We start from the raw sequence: 24,795 nt of genomic DNA on the forward strand, positions 1-24,795 counted from the left end.
GCATACTGTTGTATAAGTACCGCGCGCTAACCGATTGCGCCACAGGAGCCTCTGCATCTTAGACTCCTAATCCTTGGTGTCACGGAAGCTCTGAAAATGAGCAAGTGGCCCGGCTAGCTCAGTCGGTAGAGCATGAGACTCTTAATCTCAGGGTCGTGGGTTCGAGCCCCACGTTGGGCGAAGGTTTTCTCCAAGTAAACGTGACTCTGTAAACTGCCATCAACATTCCATCCCCCAAAAACCAATAGGCTAGATGCACGATCTCCACTACTTCCTGAAAGGCACCTTGTATGAACATATCCTGTCTCACTCTATCCTGTCTCACTCTAAATGCATGAAGTACAATCATTTTCTACAATATAAATTCAGTAATCAGAAAGGAAGTAGGAATAATCTGTCACGGCGCATTTTCTCATAATGGAGAGATTAACCCAAAAGCTGTGCTCCAGGTGAGGCTCGAACTCACAACCTCGGCATTGCTCTGCTGCATACTGTTGTATAAGTACCGCGCGCTAACCGATTGTGCCACAGGAGCCTCTGCATCTTAGACTCCTAATCCTTGGTGTCACGGAAGCTCTGAAGATGAGCAAGTGGCCCGGCTAGCTCAGTCGGTAGAGCATGAGACTCTTAATCTCAGGGTCGTGGGTTCGAGCCCCACGTTGGGCGAAGGTTTTCTCCAAGTAAACGTGACTCTGTAAACTGCCATCAACATTCCATCCCCCAAAAACCAATAGGCTAGATGCACGATCTCCACTACTTCCTGAAAGGCACCTTGTATGAACATATCCTGTCTCACTCTAAATGCATGAAGTACAATCATTTTCTACAATATAAATTCAGTAATCAGAAAGGAAGTAGGAATAATCTGTCACGGTGCATTTTCTCATAATGGAGAGATTAACCCAAAAGCTGTGCTCCAGGTGAGTCTCGAACTCACAACCTCGGCATTGCTCTGCTGCATACTGTTGTATAAGTACCGCGCGCTAACAGATTGCGCCACAGGAGTCTCTGCATCTTAGACTCCTAATCCTTGGTGTCACGGAAGCTCTGAAGATGAGCAAGTGGCCCGGCAAGCTCAGTCGGTAGAGCATGAGACTCTTGCCACTCAAAAGGGCACTTAAGAGAGACGTTTTTCAAGTGTGGGGGGAGCTCTGAAGATGAGCAAGTGGCCCGTCTAGCCCAGTCGGTAGAGCATGAGACTCTTAATCTCCGGGTCGTGGGTTCGAGCCCCACGTTGGGCAAAGGTTTTCTCCAAGTAAACGTGACTCTGTAAACTGCCATCAACATTCCATCCCCCAAAAACCAATAGGCTAGATGCACGATCTCCACTACTTCCTGAAAGGCACCTTGCATGAACATATCCTGTCTCACTCTATCCTGTCTCACTCTAAATGCATGAACTACGATCATTTTCTACAATATAAGTTCAGTAATCAGAAAGGAAGTAGGAATAATCTGTCACGGCGCATTTTCTCATAATGGAGAGATTAACCCAAAAGCTGTGCTCCAGGTGAGGCTCGAACTCACAACCTCGGCATTGCTCTGCTGCATACTGTTGTATAAGTACCGCGCGCTAACCGATTGCGCCACAGGAGCCTCTGCATCTTAGACTCCTAATCCTTGGTGTCACGGAAGCTCTGAAGATGAGCAAGTGGCCCGGCTAGCTCAGTCGGTAGAGCATGAGACTCTTGCCACTCAAAAGGGCACTTCAGAGAGACGTTTTTCAAGGGTGGGGGGAGCTCTGAAAATGAGCAAGTGGCCCGGCTAGCTCAGTCGGTAGAGCATGAGACTCTTAATCTCAGGGTCGTGGGTTCGAGCCCCACGTTGGGCGAAGGTTTTCTCCAAGTAAACATGACTCTGTAAACTGCCATCAACATTCCATCCCCCAAAAACCAATAGGCTTGATGCACGATCTCCACTACTTCCTGAAAGGCACCTTGTATGAACATATCCTGTCTCACTCTAAATGCATGAAGTACAATCATTTTCTACAATATAAGTTCAGTAATCAGAAAGGAAGTAGGAATAATCTGTCACGGCGCATTTTCTCATAATGGAGAGATTAACCCAAAAGCTGTGCTCCAGGTGAGGCTCGAACTCACAACCTCGGCATTGCTCTGCTGCATACTGTTGTATAAGTACCGCGCGCTAACCGATTGCGCCACAGGAGCCTCTGCATCTTAGACTCCTAATCCTTGGTGTCACGGAAGCTCTGAAGATGAGCAAGTGGCCCGGCTAGCTCAGTCGGTAGAGCATGAGACTCTTGCCACTCAAAAGGGCACTTAACAGAGACGTTTTTCAAGGGTGGGGGAGCTCTGAAGATGAGCTATTGGCCCGGCTAGCTCAGTCGGTAGAGCATGAGACTCTTAATCTCAGGGTCGTGGGTTCGAGCCCCACGTTGGGCGAAGGTTTTCTCCTTGTAAACATGACTCTGTAAACTGCCATCAACATTCCATCCCCCAAAAACCAATAGGCTTGATGCACGATCTCCACTACTTCCTGAAAGGCACCTTGTATGAACATATCCTGTCTCACTCTAAATGCATGAAGTACAATCATTTTCTACAATATAAATTCAGTAATCAGAAAGGAAGTAGGAATAATCTGTCACGGCGCATTTTCTCATAATGGAGAGATTAACCCAAAAGCTGTGCTCCAGGTGAGGCTCGAACTCACAACCTCGGCATTGCTCTGCTGCATACTGTTGTATAAGTACCGCGCGCTAACCGATTGCGCCACAGGAGCCTCTGCGTCTTAGACTCCTAATCCTTGGTGTCACGGAAGCTCTGAAGATGAGCAAGTGGCCCGGCTAGCTCAGTCGGTAGAGCATGAGACTCTTAATCTCAGGGTCGTGGGTCCGAGCCCCACGTTGGGCGAAGGATTTCTCCAAGTAAACGTGACTCTGTAAACTGCCATCAACATTCCATCCCCCAAAACCCAATAGGCTAGATGCACGATCTCCACTACTTCCTGAAAGGCACCTTGCATGAACATATCCTGTCTCACTCTATCCTGTCTCACTCTAAATGCATGAAGTACAATCATTTTCTACAATATAAATTTAGTAATCAGAAAGGAAGTAGGAATAATCTGTCACGGCGCATTTTCTCAGAATGGAGAGATTAACCCAAAAGCTTTGCTCCAGGTGAGGCTCGAACTCACAACCTCGGCATTGCTCTGCTGCATACTGTTGTATAAGTACCGCGCGCTAACCGATTGCGCCACAGGAGCCTCTCATCTTAGACTCCTAATCCTTGGTGTCACGGAAGCTCTGAAGATGAGCAAGTGGCCCGGCTAGCTCAGTCGGTAGAGCATGAGACTCTTGCCACTCAAAAGGGCACTTAAGAGAGACGTTTTTCAAGCGTGGGGGGAGCTCTGAAGATGAGCAAGTGGCCCGGCTAGCTCAGTCGGTAGAGCATGAGACTCTTAATCTCAGGGTCGTGGGTTCGAGCCCCACGTTGGGCGAAGGTTTTCTCCAAGTAAACGTGACTCTGTAAACTGCCATCAACATTCCATCCCCCAAAAACCAATAGGCTAGATGCACGATCTCCACTACTTCCTGAAAGGCACCTTGTATGAACATATCCTGTCTCACTCTAAATGCATGAAGTACAATCATTTTCTACAATATAAATTCAGTAATCAGAAAGGAAGTAGGAATAATCTGTCACGGCGCATTTTCTCATAATGGAGAGATTAACCCAAAAGCTGTGCTCCAGGTGAGGCTCGAACTCACAACCTCGGCATTGCTCTGCTGCATACTGTTGTATAAGTACCGCGCGCTAACCGATTGCGCCACCGGAGCCTCTGCATCTTAGACTCCTAATCCTTGGTGTCACGGAAGCTCTGAAGATGAGCAAGTGTCCCGGCTAGCTCAGTCGGTAGAGCATGAGACTCTTAATCTCAGGGTCGTGGGTTCGAGCCCCACGTTGGGCGAAGGTTTTCTCCAAGTAAACGTGACTCTGTAAACTGCCATCAACATTCCATCCCCCAAAAACCAATAGGCTAGATGCACGATCTCCACTACTTCCTGAAAGGCACCTTGTATGAACATATCCTGTCTCACTCTATCCTGTCTCACTCTAAATGCATGAAGTACAATCATTTTCTACAATATAAGTTCAGTAATCAGAAAGGAAGTAGGAATAATCTGTCACGGCGCATTTTCTCATAATGGAGAGATTAACCCAAAAGCTGTGCTCCAGGTGAGGCTCGAACTCACAACCTCGGCATTGCTCTGCTGCATACTGTTGTATAAGTACCGCGCGCTAACCGATTGCGCCACAGGAGCCTCTGCATCTTAGACTCCTAATCCTTGGTGTCACGGAAGCTCTGAAGATGAGCAAGTGGCCCGGCTTGCTCAGTCGGTAGAGCATGAGACTCTTGCCACTCAAAAGGGCACTTAAGAGAGACGTTTTTCAAGGGTGGGGGGAGCTCTGAAAATGAGCAAGTGGCCCGGCTAGCTCAGTCGGTAGAGCATGAGACTCTTAATCTCAGGGTCGTGGGTTCGAGCCCCACGTTGGGCGAAGGTTTTCTCCAAGTAAACATGACTCTGTAAACTGCCATCAACATTCCATCCCCCAAAAACCAATAGGCTTGATGCACGATCTCCACTACTTCCTGAAAGGCACCTTGTATGAATATATCCTGTCTCACTCTAAATGCATGAAGTACAATCATTTTCTACAATATAAGTTCAGTAATCAGAAAGGAAGTAGGAATAATCTGTCACGGCGCATTTTCTCATAATGGAGAGATTAACCCAAAAGCTGTGCTCCAGGTGAGGCTCGAACTCACAACCTCGGCATTGCTCTGCTGCATACTGTTGTATAAGTACCGCGCGCTAACCGATTGCGCCACAGGAGCCTCTGCATCTTAGACTCCTAATCCTTGGTGTCACGGAAGCTCTGAAGATGAGCAAGTGGCCCGGCTAGCTCAGTCGGTAGAGCATGAGACTCTTGCCACTCAAAAGGGCACTTAAGAGAGACGTTTTTCAAGTGTGGGGGGAGCTCTGAAGATGAGCAAGTGGCCCGTCTAGCCCAGTCGGTAGAGCATGAGACTCTTAATCTCCGGGTCGTGGGTTCGAGCCCCACGTTGGGCAAAGGTTTTCTCCAAGTAAACGTGACTCTGTAAACTGCCATCAACATTCCATCCCCCAAAAACCAATAGGCTAGATGCACGATCTCCACTACTTCCTGAAAGGCACCTTGCATGAACATATCCTGTCTCACTCTATCCTGTCTCACTCTAAATGCATGAAGTACGATCATTTTCTACAATATAAGTTCAGTAATCAGAAAGGAAGTAGGAATAATCTGTCACGGCGCATTTTCTCATAATGGAGAGATTAACCCAAAAGCTGTGCTCCAGGTGAGGCTCGAACTCACAACCTCGGCATTGCTCTGCTGCATACTGTTGTATAAGTACCGCGCGCTAACCGATTGCGCCACAGGAGCCTCTGCATCTTAGACTCCTAATCCTTGGTGTCACGGAAGCTCTGAAGATGAGCAAGTGGCCCGGCTAGCTCAGTCGGTAGAGCATGAGACTCTTGCCACTCAAAAGGGCACTTCAGAGAGACGTTTTTCAAGGGTGGGGGGAGCTCTGAAAATGAGCAAGTGGCCCGGCTAGCTCAGTCGGTAGAGCATGAGACTCTTAATCTCAGGGTCGTGGGTTCGAGCCCCACGTTGGGCGAAGGTTTTCTCCAAGTAAACATGACTCTGTAAACTGCCATCAACATTCCATCCCCCAAAAACCAATAGGCTTGATGCACGATCTCCACTACTTCCTGAAAGGCACCTTGTATGAACATATCCTGTCTCACTCTAAATGCATGAAGTACAATAATTTTCTACAATATAAGTTCAGTAATCAGAAAGGAAGTAGGAATAATCTGTCACGGCGCATTTTCTCATAATGGAGAGATTAACCCAAAAGCTGTGCTCCAGGTGAGGCTCGAACTCACAACCTCGGCATTGCTCTGCTGCATACTGTTGTATAAGTACCGCGCGCTAACCGATTGCGCCACAGGAGCCTCTGCATCTTAGACTCCTAATCCTTGGTGTCACGGAAGCTCTGAAGATGAGCAAGTGGCCCGGCTAGCTCAGTCGGTAGAGCATGAGACTCTTGCCACTCAAAAGGGCACTTCAGAGAGACGTTTTTCAAGGGTGGGGGGAGCTCTGAAAATGAGCAAGTGGCCCGGCTAGCTCAGTCGGTAGAGCATGAGACTCTTAATCTCAGGGTCGTGGGTTCGAGCCCCACGTTGGGCGAAGGTTTTCTCCAAGTAAACGTGACTCTGTAAACTGCCATCAACATTCCATCCCCCAAAAACCAATAGGCTAGATGCACGATCTCCACTACTTCCTGAAAGGCACCTTGTATGAACATATCCTGTCTCACTCTAAATGCATGAAGTACAATCATTTTCTACAATATAAATTCAGTAATCAGAAAGGAAGTAGGAATAATCTGTCACGGCGCATTTTCTCATAATGGAGAGATTAACCCAAAAGCTGTGCTCCAGGTGAGTCTCGAACTCACAACCTCGGCATTGCTCTGCTGCATACTGTTGTATAAGTACCGCGCGCTAACAGATTGCGCCACAGGAGTCTCTGCATCTTAGACTCCTAATCCTTGGTGTCACGGAAGCTCTGAAGATGAGCAAGTGGCCCGGCAAGCTCAGTCGGTAGAGCATGAGACTCTTGCCACTCAAAAGGGCACTTAAGAGAGACGTTTTTCAAGGGTGGGGGGAGCTCTGAAGATGAGCAAGTGGCCCGGCTAGCTCAGTCGGTAGAGCATGAGACTCTTAATCTCAGGGTCGTGGGTTCGAGCCCCACGTTGGGCGAAGGTTTTCTCCAAGTAAACGTGACTCTGTAAACTGCCATCAACATTCCATCCCCCAAAAACCAATAGGCTAGATGCACGATCTCCACTACTTCCTGAAAGGCACCTTGTATGAACATATCCTGTCTCACTCTATCCTGTCTCACTCTAAATGCATGAAGTACAATCATTTTCTACAATATAAGTTCAGTAATCAGAAAGGAAGTAGGAATAATCTGTCACGGCGCATTTTCTCATAATGGAGAGATTAACCCAAAAGCTGTGCTCCAGGTGAGGCTCGAACTCACAACCTCGGCATTGCTCTGCTGCATACTGTTGTATAAGTACCGCGCGCTAACCGATTGCGCCACAGGAGCCTCTGCATCTTAGACTCCTAATCCTTGGTGTCACGGAAGCTCTGAAGATGAGCAAGTGGCCCGGCTAGCTCAGTCGGTAGAGCATGAGACTCTTGCCACTCAAAAGGGCACTTAAGAGAGACGTTTTTCAAGGGTGGGGGGAGCTCTGAAGAAGAGCAAGTGGCCCGGCTAGCTCAGTCGGTAGAGCATGAGACTCTTAATCTCAGGGTCGTGGGTTCGAGCCCCACGTTGGGCGAAGGTTTTCTCCAAGTCAACGTTACTCTGTAAACTGCCATCAACATTCCATCCCCCAAAAACCAATAGGCTAGATGCACGATCTCCACTACTTCCTGAAAGGCACCTTGCATGAACATATCCTGTCTCACTCTATCCTGTCTCACTTTAAATGCATGAAGTACAATACATTTCTACAATATAAGTTCAGTAATCAGAAGGAAGTAGGAATAATCTGTCACGGCGCATTTTCTCAGAATGGAGAGATTAACCCAAAAGCTGTGCTCCAGGTGAGGCTCGAACTCACAACCTCGGCATTGCTCTGCTGCATACTGTTGTATAAGTACCGCGCGCTAACCGATTGCACCACAGGAGCCTCTGCTTCTTAGACTCCTAATCCTTGGTGTCACGGAAGCTCTGAAGATGAGCAAGTGGCCCGGCAAGCTCAGTCGGGAGAGCATGAGACTCTTGCCACTCAAAAGGGCACTTAAGAGGGACGTTTTTCAACCTTGGGGGAGCTCTGAAGATGAGCCAGTGGCCCGGCTAGCTCAGTCGGTAGAGCATGAGACTCTTAATCTCAGGGTCGTGGGTTCGAGCCCCACGTTGGGCGAAGGTTTTCTCCAAGTAAACGTTACTCTGTAAACTGCCATCAACATTCCATCCCCCAAAAACCAATAGGCTAGATGCATGATCTCCACTACTTCCTGAAAGGCACCTTGCATGAACATATCCTGTCTCACTTTAAATGCATGAAGTACAATAATTTTCTACAATATAAGTTCAGTAATCAGAAGGAAGTAGGAATAATCTGTCACGGCGCATTTTCTCAGAATGGAGAGATTAACCCAAAAGCTGTGCTCCAGGTGAGGCTCGAACTCACAACCTCGGCATTGCTCTGCTGCATACTGTTGTATAAGTACCGCGCGCTAACCGATTGCGCCACAGGAGCCTCTGCATCTTAGACTCCTAATCCTTTGTGTCACGGAAGCTCTGAAGATGAGCAAGTGGCCTGGCAAGCTCAGTCGGGAGAGCATGAGACTCTTGCCACTCAAAAGGGCACTTAAGAGAGACGTTTTTCAACCTTGGGGGAGCTCTGAAGATGAGCAAGTGGCCCGGCTAGCTCAGTCGGTAGAGCATGAGACTCTTAATCTCAGGGTCGTGGGTTCGAGCCCCACGTTGGGCGAAGGTTTTCTCCAAGTAAACGTGACTCTGTAAACTGCCATCAACATTCCATCCCCCAAAAACCAATAGGCTAGATGCACGATCTCCACTACTTCCTGAAAGGCACCTTGCATGAACATATCCTGTCTCACTTTAAATGCATGAAGTACAATAATTTTCTACAATATAAGTTCAGTAATCAGAAGGAAGTAGGAATAATCTGTCACGGCGCATTTTCTCATAATGGAGAGATTAACCCAAAAGCTGTGCTCCAGGTGAGGCTCGAACTCACAACCTCGGCATTGCTCTGCTGCATACTGTTGTATAAGTACCGCGCGCTAACCGATTGCGCCACAGGAGCCTCTGCATCTTAGACTCCTAATCCTTGGTGTCACGGAAGCTCTGAAGATGAGCAAGTGGCCCGGCAAGCTCAGTCGGGAGAGCATGAGACTCTTGCCACTCAAAAGGGCACTTAAGAGAGACGTTTTACAACCGTGGGGGGAGCTCTGAAGATGAGCAAGTGCCCCGGCTAGCTCAGTCGGTAGAGCATGAGACTCTTAATCTCAGGGTCGTGGGTTCGAGCCCCACGTTGGGCGAAGGTTTTCTCCAAGTCATATAATTTTATAATTTTCTACAATATAAGTTCAGTAATCAGAAGGAAGTAGGAATAATCTGTCACGGCGCATTTTCTCAGAATGGAGAGATTAACCCAAAAGCTGTGCTCCAGATGAGGCTCGAACTCACAACCTCGGCATTGCCACAGGAGCCTCTGCATCTTAGACTCCTAATCCTTGGTGTCACGGAAGCTCTGAAGATGAGCAAGTGGCCCGGCAAGCTCAGTCCGGAGAGCATGAGACTCTTGCCACTCAAAAGGGCACTTAAGAGAGACGTTTTGCAACCGTGGGGGGAGCTCTGAAGATGAGCAAGTGGCCCGGCTAGCTCAGTCGGTAGAGGATGAGACTCTTAATCTCAGGGTCGTGGGTTCGAGCCCCAAGTTGGGCGAAGGTTTTCTCCAAGTAAACGTGACTCTGTAAACTGCCATCAACATTCCATCCCCCAAAAACCAATAGGCTAGATGCACGATCTCCACTACTTCCTGAAAGGCACCTTGCATGAACATATCCTGTCTCACTCTAAATGCATGAAGTACAATCATTTTCTACAATATAAGTTCAGGAATCAGAAGGGAGTAGGAATAATCTGTCACGCCGCATTTTCTCAGAATGGAGAGATTTACCCAAAAGCTGTGCTCCAGGTGAGGCTCGAACTCACAACCTCGGCATTGCTCTGCTGCATACTGTTGTATAAGTACCGCGCGCTAACCGATTGCGCCACAGGAGCCTCTGCATCTTAGACTCCTAATCCTTGGTGTCACGGAAGCTCTGAAGATGAGCAAGTGGCCCGGCTAGCTCAGTCGGTAAAGCATGAGACTCTTAATCTCAGGGTCGTGGGTTCGAGCCCCACGTTGGGCGAAGGTTTTCTCCAAGTAAACGTAACACTGTAAACTAACATCAACATTCCATCCCCCAAAAACCAATAGGCTAGATGCACGATCTCCACTACTTCCTGAAAGGCACCTTGCATGAACATATCCTGTCTCACTCTAAATGCATGAAGTACAATCATTTTCTACAATATAAATTCAGTAATCAGAAGGAAGTAGGAATAATCTGTCATGTAATCTGTCATTTTCTCAGAATGGAGAGATTAACCCAAAAGCTGTGCTCCAGGTGAGGCTCGAACTCACAACCTCGGCATTGCTCTGCTGCATACTGTTGTATAAGTACAGCGCTAACCGATTGCGCCACAGGAGACTCTGCATCTAAAACTCCTAATCCTTGATGTCACGACGACTGCCAGTGGCCTCTGGCCTGAGCTAGATTACGCCTCCTGCTAGAACTGGTGAATTGATGATCCACTTCCTTAGTCAAATGTATTGATTGTAAATGTAAAAATGTAAATGATGCACGCCGGCGTTCTCCAACAGTGACTGAACACCTACTGTCTGATTCTTCTTCAGGAAGGTCTCCATCTTCAGATGAACGCGCTCCTCCTCCTCCAACCGCCCCTGCAGAAGCTGAAGACCCAAGCAACGACACAGGTGCACGTCCACGTTAACATATCATCTTACTGTGAGGAAGATATCAGCTGCTATAGGACGTTGTTGAAGTGGACAGAGTTTGTAGCGAGGTTCCACACACACACACACACACACACCCACACACACACACCCACACACACACACACACACACCCACACACCCCCACACACACACACACACACACACACACACACACACACACCCGTATCTCGTCCTCCATCTCCTTCTCAGAGTGTGCGTTCAGCTTCTGTCCCTGGTACACCAGCAGCTCGGCGCTGCTCTTCACGTACTTCCTCTCCAGCCCCGTCTTGGCCTTCATCTCCTGCAGCTGGTCCTTCAGGTGGGCCGTCATCTCCTCTCGTTTCTGAAGAATGTAATTAGGGACAATAATGTTTCACTTCCCATTTAATGTAGGCGCGCCATATCGTGTCTCGGTCACCCTTGTGTAACAGTACCTGCAGCTCGAGTGCTTTCTCTCTGCGGATGTCGAGTAGCTGTCTCTGAAGATCCTTGGTCTTCCTGCGGCCCTCCTCCTCCCTACAACATATAGACTTCTGTCATACACAACATATAGACTTCTGTCATACACAACATATAGACTTCTGTCATACACAACACAATGACTCATCTTTCCCTATCAGCAGTATTTAAAGATATTGAAAGCAAAAATATGTTGTAAGCAAAAGAAAAAGTGATGTGCCCTTCACAAGCATTTGATAGTAGCTGTTATATTTCGATCTTGAACGTTACCTGATGATGATATCCAGGAGGTGGGCCTTCTTCTTCTTCTCTACTTCCACGGCCGTCAGCAAGCTGTGAAAGGTGCCTGTCTGCTGCTGTTCTGTCATCACGTTAGAGATCACCTGGGCCACAAACTGCCTGGAGAACAGGAAGAGAAGAGAGACAGTACCCTGTCTTTAAGTATGAGGGAGAGAATGCAGTCTGCTTTGCTTTACCCTGTCAGTGTGCATTTACATTTACATTTACATTTTTGGCATTTAGCAGATGCCTTACTCCAAAGTGACTTACAATCGATACATTTGACTAAGCCAGTGAATCATCAGTTCACCAGTTGCAGCAGGAAGAGTAATCTAGCTCAGGCCAGGGGCCATTGGCAGTCTCCGTGATAGAAGGAAGACACTGGAGAAACAGTACAGGGGGGGCAGTAGAAGTAATAGGGAACACAGTAAAGGGGAAAGCGGGTGTCTCAGGAGGAGCAGTTAAGGTGTAGCTTGAAGAGATGGGTCTTCAGTCTCCAACGCATCGAGTGTGTGCAGTGGTTCAGAACTCACCGGTCTCTCTCGACCTTGGCCAGGTTGTCAGGTGAGAGAGGGTTCTCCTCTAGCATGCGGTTCAGCTCCTTCTGGGACCTGTGCAGCTCCTGTGTGACGTCAGACAGGCCTCCTGCCTCCCCCCGACTCTGACGGGCCGCCTTCAGGTTCTGCTCTGCTCCTTTCTGCTGTTTCAGCACCTCACCAATGTCCGCTGACACCACCTGCCAGAGAGACAGGTGTACATCCAGGTAAATAAACATCCATCACACGCATCACCAACACTGCTGCCAGGATAACTGGACTCCCCACACCCAACCTCACAGCACTAAACAACAGGGCCCATCTCACGCATCGCAACCACTATAGAACAGGACATCACCCACCCACTCAACCTGTACCTCGCCCCACTGCCATCCGGGCGTAGGTACAGAACGCTAAGGTGCAAAAGGGCTCGCTTTGGCCAAAGCCTGATCCCCGCAGCCATTGTTGCCTTAAATAACAGACCACGCTGAGTGTGTGTACCTGTGTATCTGTCATGTGAAGTACTGTCTGTTGTTGTCTGTGTTATACAGTGTTGTATATATGTATACTGTACAGTGGTGTGAAAATGAATTTCCCCCTGGGGACAATAAATCTCATCAAAGAATTATACAGTAGGGTAAACGTCCCTATTAAGCCCACCAAAACCTGTTTGCAGACATTTTCTATATATACTGCCACAATATAATTAAGAAAATTATAGATTAAATTAAATATTAATCTCTCATTTGAAGTTTTGATAATTCATTTATACCACTTTTTAATGTTTTTATTGTTTAATTTAAGGAAATATGTCCAAAGTCTGGCATGGGCTTAATGGGTACCGAATGCACCCTTTAAGCCCATGTGTGTTCCCAATAAGCCCACTTCATGATTTATTGATAAATAAATAAAATATATTTTAAATGTTGATATGAGGCTAACTGGTGGATGGAGAGGGTTGATATGAGGCTGATGGAAGGAGAAATTATCTGTTTGTTGTTTAACTATCAACAATCATTAGTCTTTTGTTTAAAAACTTGATCTATTCAAATCTGTAATCTCTTACCTCTCAATAGCTATTTTCATTTTGCCTGTACTCTTATCCTGTGGCCTGTAAATTATATTTGAAATAGGCATAACCAGCCTATTTGCTGTGTTGTCAACACAGAAAAAGCTAAACTTACAACACGTCTTCATTGGAATGTAGCCAAAAAGGTATTTACATACAAAATCAAAACTATGGTGGAAATTACTCTTCAATACTTTCAATATGTGTTGTCATTTTGTCTGTATCTGTATCCTATGGTGTGCTGCTGCCAATTGAAATTGCCCAATATGTCTGGTCCAGCCAGCTTCTTGAAAGTGCACGTTTTCATAACGATTTCTAAAGACCGACTGACTGAAAGAAAAACAATTTCCAGGTTCGATACGAATTAATAATCAAAATCCCATAACTAACATAACACAGTCTAACCTAACTTTTAAGGAACTGCTTACTGATAACTAGGCCTGCTTAACTTCATAATAGGTTATACCTATACCTACCCACTGCTTCATGTTATCTTGTTCTTAGTCTATCAGACAGTCACTACCCTACCTGAAGACACTCTGACATCTCCCTCTCTCCTGCTGGACTCAGGTAGACTACATGTCCCTGATGGGCTTCCATACACAGCTTCTCCTTCACTCTCTGCCTCAACCACTTCCTGTCTACTCCCTATCTTTCTGCCAGAGATGAGAGATTGCGTTTGGTTCCATACGGCATGCTTCCATCATGCGTGGACATGAACTATAGTTTTGCCGTGTTTTAGTAATCTCAAAAGTATGATCTGAAAAGTAAAGATTTCGAAATTAGGTTATTGTTAATGTTACGATAGGATATAGGCCTGTCCAGACTTAATGTACCTATGCACCATCACTCAGGGGTGCAAACTGGTGATGGCCCAAAAAGGTGACACATTTTTTTTGTGGCTAACTTTAGGGGGGGGATAGCGCTAGCACTAATGGTGTTAAATAGATATCGCTAGCACTAATGGTGGTCTAACCGTGTAAGTAGCGGCAGCCCTGACCTTAACACCTGCAGAATTACTTCGAAAACAGTGACTGTGTTCTCTATGCTGTCTGGAATTGTACCTAGCTCCCTGAAGCTAAAAGTTATTTCAACAGCAGCAGATTTATCTATTTTGAGATAAAAACGGCTCATTTAGCAGAAAGGTGACAGGTTTGCACCCCTGCTGGAGACTGTTCTTCACTAGGCAGGATGCTGTGATGGGGTTTTTCTTTACCATGTAAAGGATCCTGGGTTCATCCACCACGATCTTTGCAGTCTAAAGCCCAATTTATACTTCTGCGTCGAATTTACGCGCGGCTACGCCGTAGGCTACGCAAGGGCTCTCCCAATTTATAGTTCTACGTTGGTCGCATCGCGTCGCGTTGGTCGGTGTACTCATAGCGGCATAATAGCTTGTTGTAAAGAAAATGTCTATAATGCATTGAAATGACAGTAAACTAAGATAATAAGATGGTTATCATAATTTTTCAAATATATGTATAGCGCCTTTCATAAAACCCAAGGACGCTTTACAATTCTAGAGGAAAATGGTCAGACAGACAAAACAGAAAACAAAACAAAACAAAACAAAACAGAAACAGTGACAAGCTTTCAGAGTCTTTCGCAACACCAAGCCCACACAGTCTTATATGAAGCTCTGTAGGTTTGCTCTGCAATGCATTTTACATTTTACTAAATCCCTCCACGCCTGCGCCCCCCAGTACCTAACTGACCTCCTTTCCCAACACACCCCTTCCCGGAACCTGCGGTCCTCAGACCTGGGCCTGCTGTCCACCCCCCGCACCAACCTACGGACCTTTGGGGACAGAGCCTTCAGCGTGGCTGCACCTACCCTCTGGAACTCTCTCCCCACAGTGATCCGCAACGCCCCCACCCTGAACTCCTTCAAATCAGCCCTTAAAACTGTTACATCTGTTCACCAAGGCCTTTGGCCCCTTGTCACTGTTTCTGTTTTGTTTTGTTTTGTTTTCTGTTTTGTCTGTCTGACCATTTTCCTCTAGAATTGTAAAGCGTCCTTGGGTTTTATGAAAGGCGCTATACAAATCCAAGTTATTATTATTACTAAGTGTTGCGTTCTTTCCCAAAATCAGCAGTCCATGAAATCTGTTGAAAATACAGTATAACACAACCCAAATGACCCATTCCATACACCTTGCACACTTAATTGTCAGAGAATCCCTAGCTTTGGTAGATCAGATTAAGTGCACAAACAGCCTGTTATGAAACATTCATTATATTTTATACAATACCCAGCCCTGTACCATGAGCTGGAGGGGGGGAGGACCACAGCAAAGCATACTCAATTATTCATCTTAGCCTTACGCACATTTACCATGTCTGAGTATAATGAAACACAACTATATCTGTAGACCTTTGTATAGCCTAATCTACCTGTCAGACTACTAACACCATTTTCTAAAAGGTTAATAAAGGGTACAGGAAACAGTAGCTGAAGCCAGGTAATGGCACTGTGGACAGTGCAAACATTGTTATATTGTGACAAGGTGAAGCTGTGATGTCATCCTTCCCGTGACTGAGATCCTGAATCCTGCCAGACTCAGAGTCTGATGACAAAACAGGAAGTCATCCAGAGGCTTTGAGGATTGAGAGACTGGTGCTAACTTATATTTAAATACTGGTATCAACGATTTGAATTATGGAACTTTAAATTTATCAGGTGAGGTCAAAATTAGAAGGAAAAAGGGCTCCAAGGTCACAAGGGAGAATATCCCCATTGAATCACAGTCAACTGGGCTTAAAGGGAACAGGTGGGCTTAAAGGGAACATCAGTGATGTAACGGATAAAAGACGGAATATCTTATTCTACATACATGACATTAAAAAAACAATGATATGAGATAAATCTATATATGATGCACTAACATAACATAAAAAGTTTAAATTGATCATGCAGAGAAGTAATTAACTATACTCATATACATCCACCCCAAACAGTGTGATTTTGCTAGTGTCCCGTTTAAGCCCACCTGATCAAGATGTTAATTAAAAAAAACAATTAAGATAAACATACACATTTATTGACCATTGAAATGTATAATAATATAAACTGCATGCAAAAAGATAACCTATGCATTCTTATCATGCTTAATGTCATTGCAATGAACCATAATATGCAGCTACTGTATGGTAGCACAATGGGGTCGGTTAGCTAACATGCTAAAACTCATATTTTTATTTCAAAAGAAACAATATTAATACTTCAAGTACTATTCTAACATTTGTCTTAATCAAAACATGAATCTCTTAATTTTTGATTACAAATGAGTACTTATCAAAAACAGGAGTAGAAATATGTTTAAAAAGTGTTCTTCTGAGGGTACCCACAGGACCAACGTTTTTTTTTTTAAACTTCTTCTCAGCTCACCTGGCGCATGTCACACATAACTCACGATCAGAAAATCTGATTGACTTACAAAAACAACTGGCATGTAAGAAGCAGCTTCATTTGAAGAAACATTACACAGCACAAAATAATCATGCAGTTCTTTTTTTACATTTGACTCAGAACTTACTTACAAGTGGGCTTATATGGTACGTGGGCTTAATAGGGACGTTTACCCTACAGAACGCTAAGGTGCAAAAGGGCTCGCTTTGGCCAAAGCCTGATCCCCGCAGCCATTGTTGCCTTAATAAATAACAGACCGCGCTGAGTGTGTGTACTTGTGTATCTGTCATGTGAAGTACTGTCTGTGTTATACAGTGTTGTATGTATATATGTATACTGTACAGTGGTGTGAAAATGAATTCCCCCCTGGGGACAATATATCTAATCAAAGAATGATACAGTACATAAATAATAATTTACCATGTCTTCTTCTGGACGGCCCTTGTAGGAGTCAGGCGTGATGTGACCCAGCACGGCCAGCTGGTCAGCACAGTCCTGCAGCACCGTACAGAGCCTGAGCACCTCCACCCCCGGCCCCGGAACCGACATCCTGCTGCTCCAATCACAGGTGAAGTCCAATCACTGCTCCAATCACAGGTGAAGTCCAATCACTGCTCCAATCACAGGTGAAGTCCAATCACTGCTCCAATCACAGGTGAAGTTTAATCACTGCTCCAATCACAGGTGAAGTCCAATCACTGCTCCAATCACAGGTGAAGTCGTTGTGATTGCTGTAAAATATGATGGTCTGTATCTATGGGGGTGGAACACATGGACATTATTTAATCAAAGTAACACATGAAACTAGTGTTATATAAAACTTTGACAATTACAAATTGAATTGCCAGTCTGTGCACACCTGTGCAGCTCATGTGTGGCATCAAATTATATACAAATTACAATAAGTTTTATATCACACAAATTATATAATTACAATGTAAAAACGTTGTCATAATCTTTCAACTGTTTGAGCTGTATTAGAATTTGCCTGCAATCCTATTAATTCCTATGACCATTGGCTGTGAAAGGGGACATTTAAGAAACATGTATCTCCTTTTTCATCTTTTAAGTTTGACACATACATTCAACTGTAGAACTGAACTTTCATTCATGTTTAACATCTCGTGAGCTTAGAATGATAAGGTTCTATCTCCGTTTAGAATGATAAGGTTCTATCTCCGTTTAGAATGATAAGGTTCTATCTCCGTTTAGGGCAGTTCAGAGATATAATAATGGATCAGATTATGTAAAAAATCAATTTTGCCAAAAATGGAGATAGAACCTTATAGTTCTAACGTCACGATCTGACTATATCTATCTAACTATCATCTATCAATTAATCCATCCGACCAACCAAACCATCACCATAATAACACTCTCACTCTCTTTACCCAGCAAATCTACCTCTTTATCGTCCAAAAAATACACATTTGACATATTCTAAACGTTTCTCCGACAACAAACGTACCAGTTTGAAGAACAGCGGTTGAAGGTTTTCGGAAGAGTGAATAGTATCTATCTAACTATCATCTATCAATTAATCCATCCGACCAACCAAACCATCACCATAATAACACTCTCACTCTCTTTACCCAGCAAATCTACCTCTTTATCGTCCAAAAAATACACATTTGACATATTCTAAACGTTTCTCCGACAACAAACGTACCAGTTTGAAGAACAGCGGTTGAAGGTTTTCGGAAGAGTGAATAGTTTACACATATCACCATAGTAACGGCCAAGTCATACACTTCTACTGTTTTTCTCGTAGGTGAGAACTAATAACTTGGTTTATCATCAGTGGTTGTTGGAATGATAATAATAATATGCAGTATAATAATGCTACAATAAAGTGAAGGCAGTGTCGAAAGTTCAACATTATATATTTTGATCAGGCGCCTGTGTGGTCGCCCATGTCGCCAACTATAATTTCCCAGCATTCCGTTCGAACTTCCTTTTCCTCCATTTTTCTTACGGTGCGGGTAAGACGCACTTTTTATAAAATTCAATTTCAGTGTTATCGATGTTAGACTTCATATAAATGTATAAATGCATATCGACACAAGCGCTATTATGCTTATACTTGCTATTTAGTGCATTTTCTCTGCCCAGAAGACCCTGATGGCAGAGATAGCGTTTGGATTAAGCTAGGAGGCTAACGTGCAAGCAGCCCTTCGCCTGGCGGATGAGGCGCTTCATTCAGACAATATTCAGACTTTGTCATGAACTCAAGTGTTTTACCCCCAAGACAGCAATGCCATAACATTACGATTCCCGCATGTGACAGACTGGGCTACTGCTTGATTGTCAGCTACTAGTGTAACACAAGAATACAGATTCAACTCTCTCACAGTAGATCATCATGGGCTGGGAAGTTAGTCAACACTGTCGTGTGGCGTGTGTTTCAATCTCTCAAATTCACCAGCAAGTTTGACATCAATATCACAAGTTAACACTTACATCTCTGTGTTTCCAGGTTTTGCCTCACTTCGAGAAGACACTTCACAATGCCTGGAAGGTGAGTAGCTAGCGAGCTAACTTACTTATTAGCAATGACACTTTCTGCCCTGGTAGTGAACCCTTGTATGGTTGCACTGTAGGGTCATTAACTCATTGTTTGAGATGCTATGCTGAAGTGTTTAGAATTGACTGAACAAGTTAGGGTTGGGGTTAGTTCCACCAAAATCAGACAAGTTATCAGTCTGTTGAGTGTTAAGTAGGTAGTTGAATGCTGTATTAATCTCTGGGGACTGATGTGGCCCTAGCTTGTGTACAGACTAGGATGCCTGTTTGGCACGTCACTAATGTTGTTTTCATCTCACCCTGCAGACTATGGAGCAAGGCTATCTTTGCCGGATACAAGCGCGGTCTGAGGAACCAGCGGGAGCACACAGCCCTGCTGAAGGTCGAGGGTGTTTACACACGTGACGAAGTAGACTTCTATCTGGGCAAGCGCTGTGCATACGTCTACAAGGCCAAAAAGTGAGTCTTCAGTGTGATGCAGGGCTGCTTAACGTTACTGTATGCTATGAGTGTGCAGGGTTCGACATCAACGGTTGCCCGATTGCCCGGGACAGGTAAAACATTTGCCGGGTTTGTTTGCGAGACAGCTACGATGCTGCTGGATCCTGGATCTGTGTATCGGTGTGCAGGAAGAACAACGGACGGCGCAGGCGCCAGACCAGACTAGATGATCGCGGAGTGAAGATATTATTAATGCACGCTGGTGTCTGTCGATCAGCGTGTACACTTTAATAATATCTTCACTCCACGATCGTCTAGTCTAGTCTCAACAGATAGCCATGAACCCGTCTCTGGGCATCACAGTGCCGGGGAAGGGGACATGGAAGTTGTTATTTCTCAGCGGCCCTCTTAAGCAGTTTCACCTCTGCCATGGAGAGCAGCATGCCCAGATACTTCATCTCCTTCACTTCTTAAAGTATTTTTTTCTGAGTGGGGCAGTCCCACTCATATTTTTCTTTTTATTGACTGAGACAGTAGAGATTTTGACAGGAAGGATGGGTGAGAGAGAGAGAGAGAGAAGGGATGACATGCAGGATATGTTCACGTCCGAAATCAAACCTGGGAACCCTGGTCGACTCTTAACCCGTTACTCCACCTGAGCGCCCCATCTCCTCCACTTCTAGATCCTTCCAGAGGGACTTTCCCTTCTCGGCCTCATTCACATTCACACACCAATGGCGGCAAGCTACCATGCAAGGCGCCGGCCCGCTCACTGGGAGCAATTTGGGGTTCAGTGTCTTGCCCAAGGACACCTCGACATGTGGAGGGTCAAGAAAGCGGTCTCTCTAAAGTAATGGTTTCCCGCTGATACAACCCTCCTAGAGAAGATATTTGTAGGGGCTTGAACAGGCCGAAACGCGTCAAGGGTGCCGAGGCCTACTGACCCTACGAACACAGCTAAACTAGACCAGTCGTCTCATAATCAGGGTTCCCGCGCTGGTCTTAAAAAGCCTTAAAGTCTAAAATCCAGCAATCTAATCGATAAGGCCTAAAAAGGGCGCACATTTCAGTTATTCGGTCTAAAAATGAGGTGCTAGGTCTTAAAAATGTCCGACCACATCTATTTACGCGGAAATTAATCAAGCTGGAACCCAAAAAAATGCCAATTCGCTTCCTTTTTTGTCTGTATGGCAGTGAAATCCCTAATTTCATCACCTCGAGGATGACAAAAAGCTATCGTATGGTAGCCTGGTCTCGCAGCTAGCCACTCGTCGTGTGTGTGAGACAGTAACGCAATTAGGATTGATCGGTGGATGTAGAGGCTAGTGGTATAAAACCCTGGGCCTACACGCACCATACGCCACATGTAGAATCGTGTTTCTGTGTCCACTGAAAAAAAAGGGAGAAAGATTTGGTTTTAATCGTGATATGCATCGTTCCCACATACTGTATATTACACAGTCACCTATCATCACTACCTCTGGTGCTATTATTATCAATGTCCTTATATCACTATTTGCCCTTCTGGTTGGATGCTAAACGGCATTTCGTTGTATTGTACTTGTACACTCTGCGATGACAGTAAAGTTTAATCTAAATCTAAACATCTAAAATGTTCTGGAATGAACATAATTGAACAAAAACAACAACCAAGGTTTCTCCTATCAATGGCCCCGGGTCTGAGCTAGATTACTCTTCCTGCCACGAATGGTGGACTGATGATTCACATGCTTAGTACTCAAATGTATTGACTAAGTCGCTTTGGAATAAGGCGTCTGCTAAATGCCAAAAATTTAAATGGCCGGCCGGGGCTCAAACCGCCGACCTTGCGATCATTAGATGGCGGCTCTACCTCCTGCGCCACAGTCGCCACTGTAACCATTCTGTCCCAGCAGAAGACGTCCTAAAAGGAGATGATGATAAAGTGAAATCAATATCTGTCGGCTATATTTACTAAAACACACACTGTTGTGGCCACTGCAAGTTTGAAGAAATTCTAATCATATCACAATTTATAATTTATCTGAATTTAATTACCATATAATAAACCAAAGGAGCTTCACATACAGCTTCAAGTGAGATACTATAGAACTTACTGCAATTCAACTTTATTGTCCAAGTCATGAACATGACTTGGTATTCTCCATGCTGAACAAGCTACAGTACATACAACAACAAGATATGAATAACATGTATGCACGATTCCTTGACCTCACTTGAGACGAAGAAACGTTAACACTTTGGTAGCACTATCTGGCACGGAGTGCAAATGGTCAATGGGCGCGTTATTATTCAGAGGCAGCGACGTGCAGGTCGTCTCCAGTTTAGAATCCACAACGTTGCATTTCATTTGACAGTCACATTTTAAATAGATAACATGCTACGTTATCAGATTTCTCAAAGTTTGCAAACGGATACCAGGGGTGTATTCCATCAGTGTCGTTTTACTGTCCTTGTGACTAAATAAAACGTAACACTCCAAAACTACACAGTTCTCAACTGGAACCGGTTCTCGATTCCCATCGCTAAATGTGTGCCATCTGTCTAAATTATAATTTTTTATGTTTGAGTGGGGTAGTCCCACTCATATTTTTCATTGTATTGGACAGACACTGAGAAGAAGGGAGAGAGAGCGTGTCAGCAGGGCATGGGCCGGATTCTAACCCATGCCGACATGGGCATATGTGTGCACTGTAGACCACGGTGCTAGACCACTGGACCACCCCAGGCCACACCTTTGTCTGAATTAAAGTGTTTAGAATAAGACTGATGGTTTCCCCTGCTGTCTGTCATCCTCTCAGGAACACCGTGACCCCCGGTGGCAAGCCCAACAAGACGAGGGTGATCTGGGGCAAAGTTATGCGCGCTCACGGCAACAGTGGTATGGTGCGCGCCAAATTCAGCAGCAACCTTCCGGCAAAGGCTATTGGACACAGGGTTCGAGTGGTGAGTAGCCTTCAACACAACCTCATCCTTCTGTTTAACCCAGGTTGAACATCCTACAGCGTGCGATATTGTCGCAGGACAACATTCGATTCTCCATTCACACCCACTCACTTCGGTGATGTGAATGGAGAATCGAATGTTGCCGTGCGACAAAATCGCACGCCGTGTGCATTGGGCTTTAGTTTACAGCTTTTTAAACAACCAACTCAACTGAGATCAGAATGTTCAGTCACATGATCCCTAGTTGCTATGGTGCCCCCCCTGAATTCTTAGCTTCTCTCTATCATAATAATATATTAGACTTATAGAGGTGGGTTTTGAGGTTATACTCATTGGATACCGGCAGGGTATGTGATGGGTTACGTCATTCGAAATAGGGATGGAACAGTATAATCGATTATTTGTTCCCGAGGTTCAAAGTTTTTTTTTTTTTTTTTCTTTCAACGTTTTGACTTTGTTAACAAATAGATATGAATGAAAACAGATAGCCCGAGCTCTCAGGTGTGGCGAAGGCTTGTCTCTCCATCCCTGTCACGTTAGTCCCTGCTGAGGGTGTTTTCAGCTGCAGTTAGTGTTTGGGTCACCATTAAGCATTTGCAGTTTTACAACTTGAGTTGTATGTAATAAAGCGCTTGATTGTGTTCAGTGGTACCATATAGTGTGTTTGGCTGTTTGATGTGGAGTATTGGTAAACATTAGAATTGAACAGCTTTACCCTCTCACAAAGGCGCGCTTGCATTGGTCTGCTTGCAAGTGCGTAAGAACCAGAGGAACAGTAAAGTGAATGCTTACCTACTACAACCTTGTTGCCTTATTAGCAACTGGGCCTGTAGGCGTTCACACACCTGTACTTGTGAAGAGAACAAGTTAACTACCAAGAATGTTTAGCTGGCAGTTGATTGACAGTTGATTGAGTTCCCCCCACATCACTCACAATTATCCTCTCTGTCTCTTTCTCTCTTTGCCTGATCTCACCTTCTCTGTCTCTCTCTCTGTCTTTGTCTCTGTCTATCCAACCCTGTCTCACCTCTCTCTGGTGTGTTCACCTGTCTCACCTCTCTCTGGTGTGTTCACCTGTCTCACCTCTCTCTGGTGTGTTAACCTGTCTCTCCTCTCTCGGACCCTAGAAGAAAAGAAAAAATTTGAACAGCTTTATGACCATACAAAATGCACGCGCCGCTGTAATGCGTGCGTCGGTATTAGCGGTTTCGGTTCTGCATCATTGTTATGTTAGCCTAAATTTAGTATTCAGAAGAAATTTGTGAGGATTAATACCAGAAGAAATACGTTTTTTCACTGTCAAAGTTTGCGATCAAGTGATTTCTTGCTGATGATTCATGGCTGTCTTTGTGAATGTCGGCACAGCTAAAAATCTGACATTGTTTTACCTTGGGAACTACAGATGCAAGACATCTAGCTATTTATGTGAACATACACCTGCTCCATGAAGGGTTTTTGTTTGGGGTATTCTCAGCAGTCTTGTAGCAGAAATGTTAAGCCTGCAACATCCAATCTGGTCAAATTTGGAATGGTTTTGTGGTGGGAAATCAGTTCTTAAAGATTCCATGTCACAAATTCAGTGATGTTTACAATTGTACTTACTTCTGTTCTTATTTCATAGACTTGAGTTAACAGAAATGTTTTCCATTTTGATCATGTTGATATTGAAAACATTTGTTGTAGCTTAATAGTTATCTTAGTGTTAGATACCGCTGGGCTTGCTGTCCCACTCCTGTTTTCTATTCAATCAATGCCTAGGGACTCACCCTCACTGTCACCTGCCCTCACTGTCACCTTCTGTTCTGTTTCAGATGCTGTACCCATCCCGCGTCTAATGTGCTGTTGTCTACGTACAATAAACAACTTAGTTCCAAATATTCTGTTCTGTGTTCTGTTGGAGTTGGATGTACATGTCATAACAGGACTAGTAGGATAGTATGGGGAAGGGTCAACCCAATGTTCTGATTCAGTCCTTCTGAATTCTTTATTTTACCTCTAGTTCTGACCAGTAACAAGTGTTTTAACCCTTTATGCCTGATGTTACATATACCGGTAGGTAGCAGTGTCTTTAATCATCTAGTGAAGTAAGCCATAGATTCATAGAAAACTACGGTCTAGAGATCTGAATAACCGCTGGTCGATTGTTGTAATTATAATAACCTTTTATTTGTATAGCGCTTTTCCTGCAAACGTTGCAGCTCAAAGTGCTCCAGTTATTATATAATCATAATTTAATTATTTAGTCATTTAAAGGCAATATTAAAAGGATGGGTTTTTGGTCTTGACTTGAACATGTGCTGAGGTTGCATCCCTAATGTAAACTGGCAGTGCATTCCACAATCTGGAGCATAAAATGAGAATGCAGCCTCACCAAATCTCTTCTTTTGTAGTTACACACGCAGTTCTCTGAAGTTGTTGAATCACAAGTCTGAACACAACAA

At 44.8% G+C, this 24,795-nt stretch overlaps 2 protein-coding genes across 2 annotated transcripts in view; one reads left to right on the top strand and one right to left on the bottom strand.

Moving 5' to 3' along the window:
- Positions 1 to 16,993, bottom strand: part of drc9 (dynein regulatory complex subunit 9) — a gene marked incomplete at its 5' end in the record, with an annotated part of 62,183 nt that extends 45,190 nt beyond the window's left edge. Inside the window, 6 exons of the mRNA XM_080547482.1 lie at positions 10,573 to 10,647; positions 10,874 to 11,035; positions 11,127 to 11,208; positions 11,422 to 11,550; positions 11,964 to 12,166; positions 16,865 to 16,993. Coding sequence (XP_080403608.1) covers positions 10,573 to 10,647; positions 10,874 to 11,035; positions 11,127 to 11,208; positions 11,422 to 11,550; positions 11,964 to 12,166; positions 16,865 to 16,993 — 780 coding nt within the window. The remainder of the gene's footprint in view (positions 1 to 10,572; positions 10,648 to 10,873; positions 11,036 to 11,126; positions 11,209 to 11,421; positions 11,551 to 11,963; positions 12,167 to 16,864) is intronic.
- Positions 16,994 to 18,362: 1,369 nt separating this feature from the next.
- On the top strand, positions 18,363 to 24,274 carry rpl35a (ribosomal protein L35a). Its single transcript, XM_080547688.1, has 5 exons — positions 18,363 to 18,426; positions 18,921 to 18,962; positions 19,274 to 19,426; positions 22,210 to 22,354; positions 24,166 to 24,274. Exons 2-5 carry the CDS (start codon positions 18,952 to 18,954, stop codon positions 24,187 to 24,189), a joined length of 333 nt encoding a protein of 110 aa, XP_080403814.1. The 5' UTR covers positions 18,363 to 18,426; positions 18,921 to 18,951; the 3' UTR covers positions 24,190 to 24,274.
- Positions 24,275 to 24,795: the final 521 nt, after the last annotated feature.

The sequence above is a fragment of the Nansenia antarctica genome, assembly GCF_963989245.1.
Source record: "Nansenia antarctica genome assembly, chromosome: 17".
NCBI classification, from domain to species: Eukaryota; Metazoa; Chordata; class Actinopteri; order Argentiniformes; family Microstomatidae; genus Nansenia; species Nansenia antarctica.

Coding starts and splice junctions, on each gene's coding strand:
- rpl35a (XM_080547688.1), top strand. Junction 19,427..22,209: donor TACGTCTACAAGGCCAAAAA/GTGAGTCTTCAG, acceptor TCATCCTCTCAG/GAACACCGTGACCCCCGGTG. Junction 22,355..24,165: donor TTGGACACAGGGTTCGAGTG/GTGAGTAGCCTT, acceptor GTTCTGTTTCAG/ATGCTGTACCCATCCCGCGT.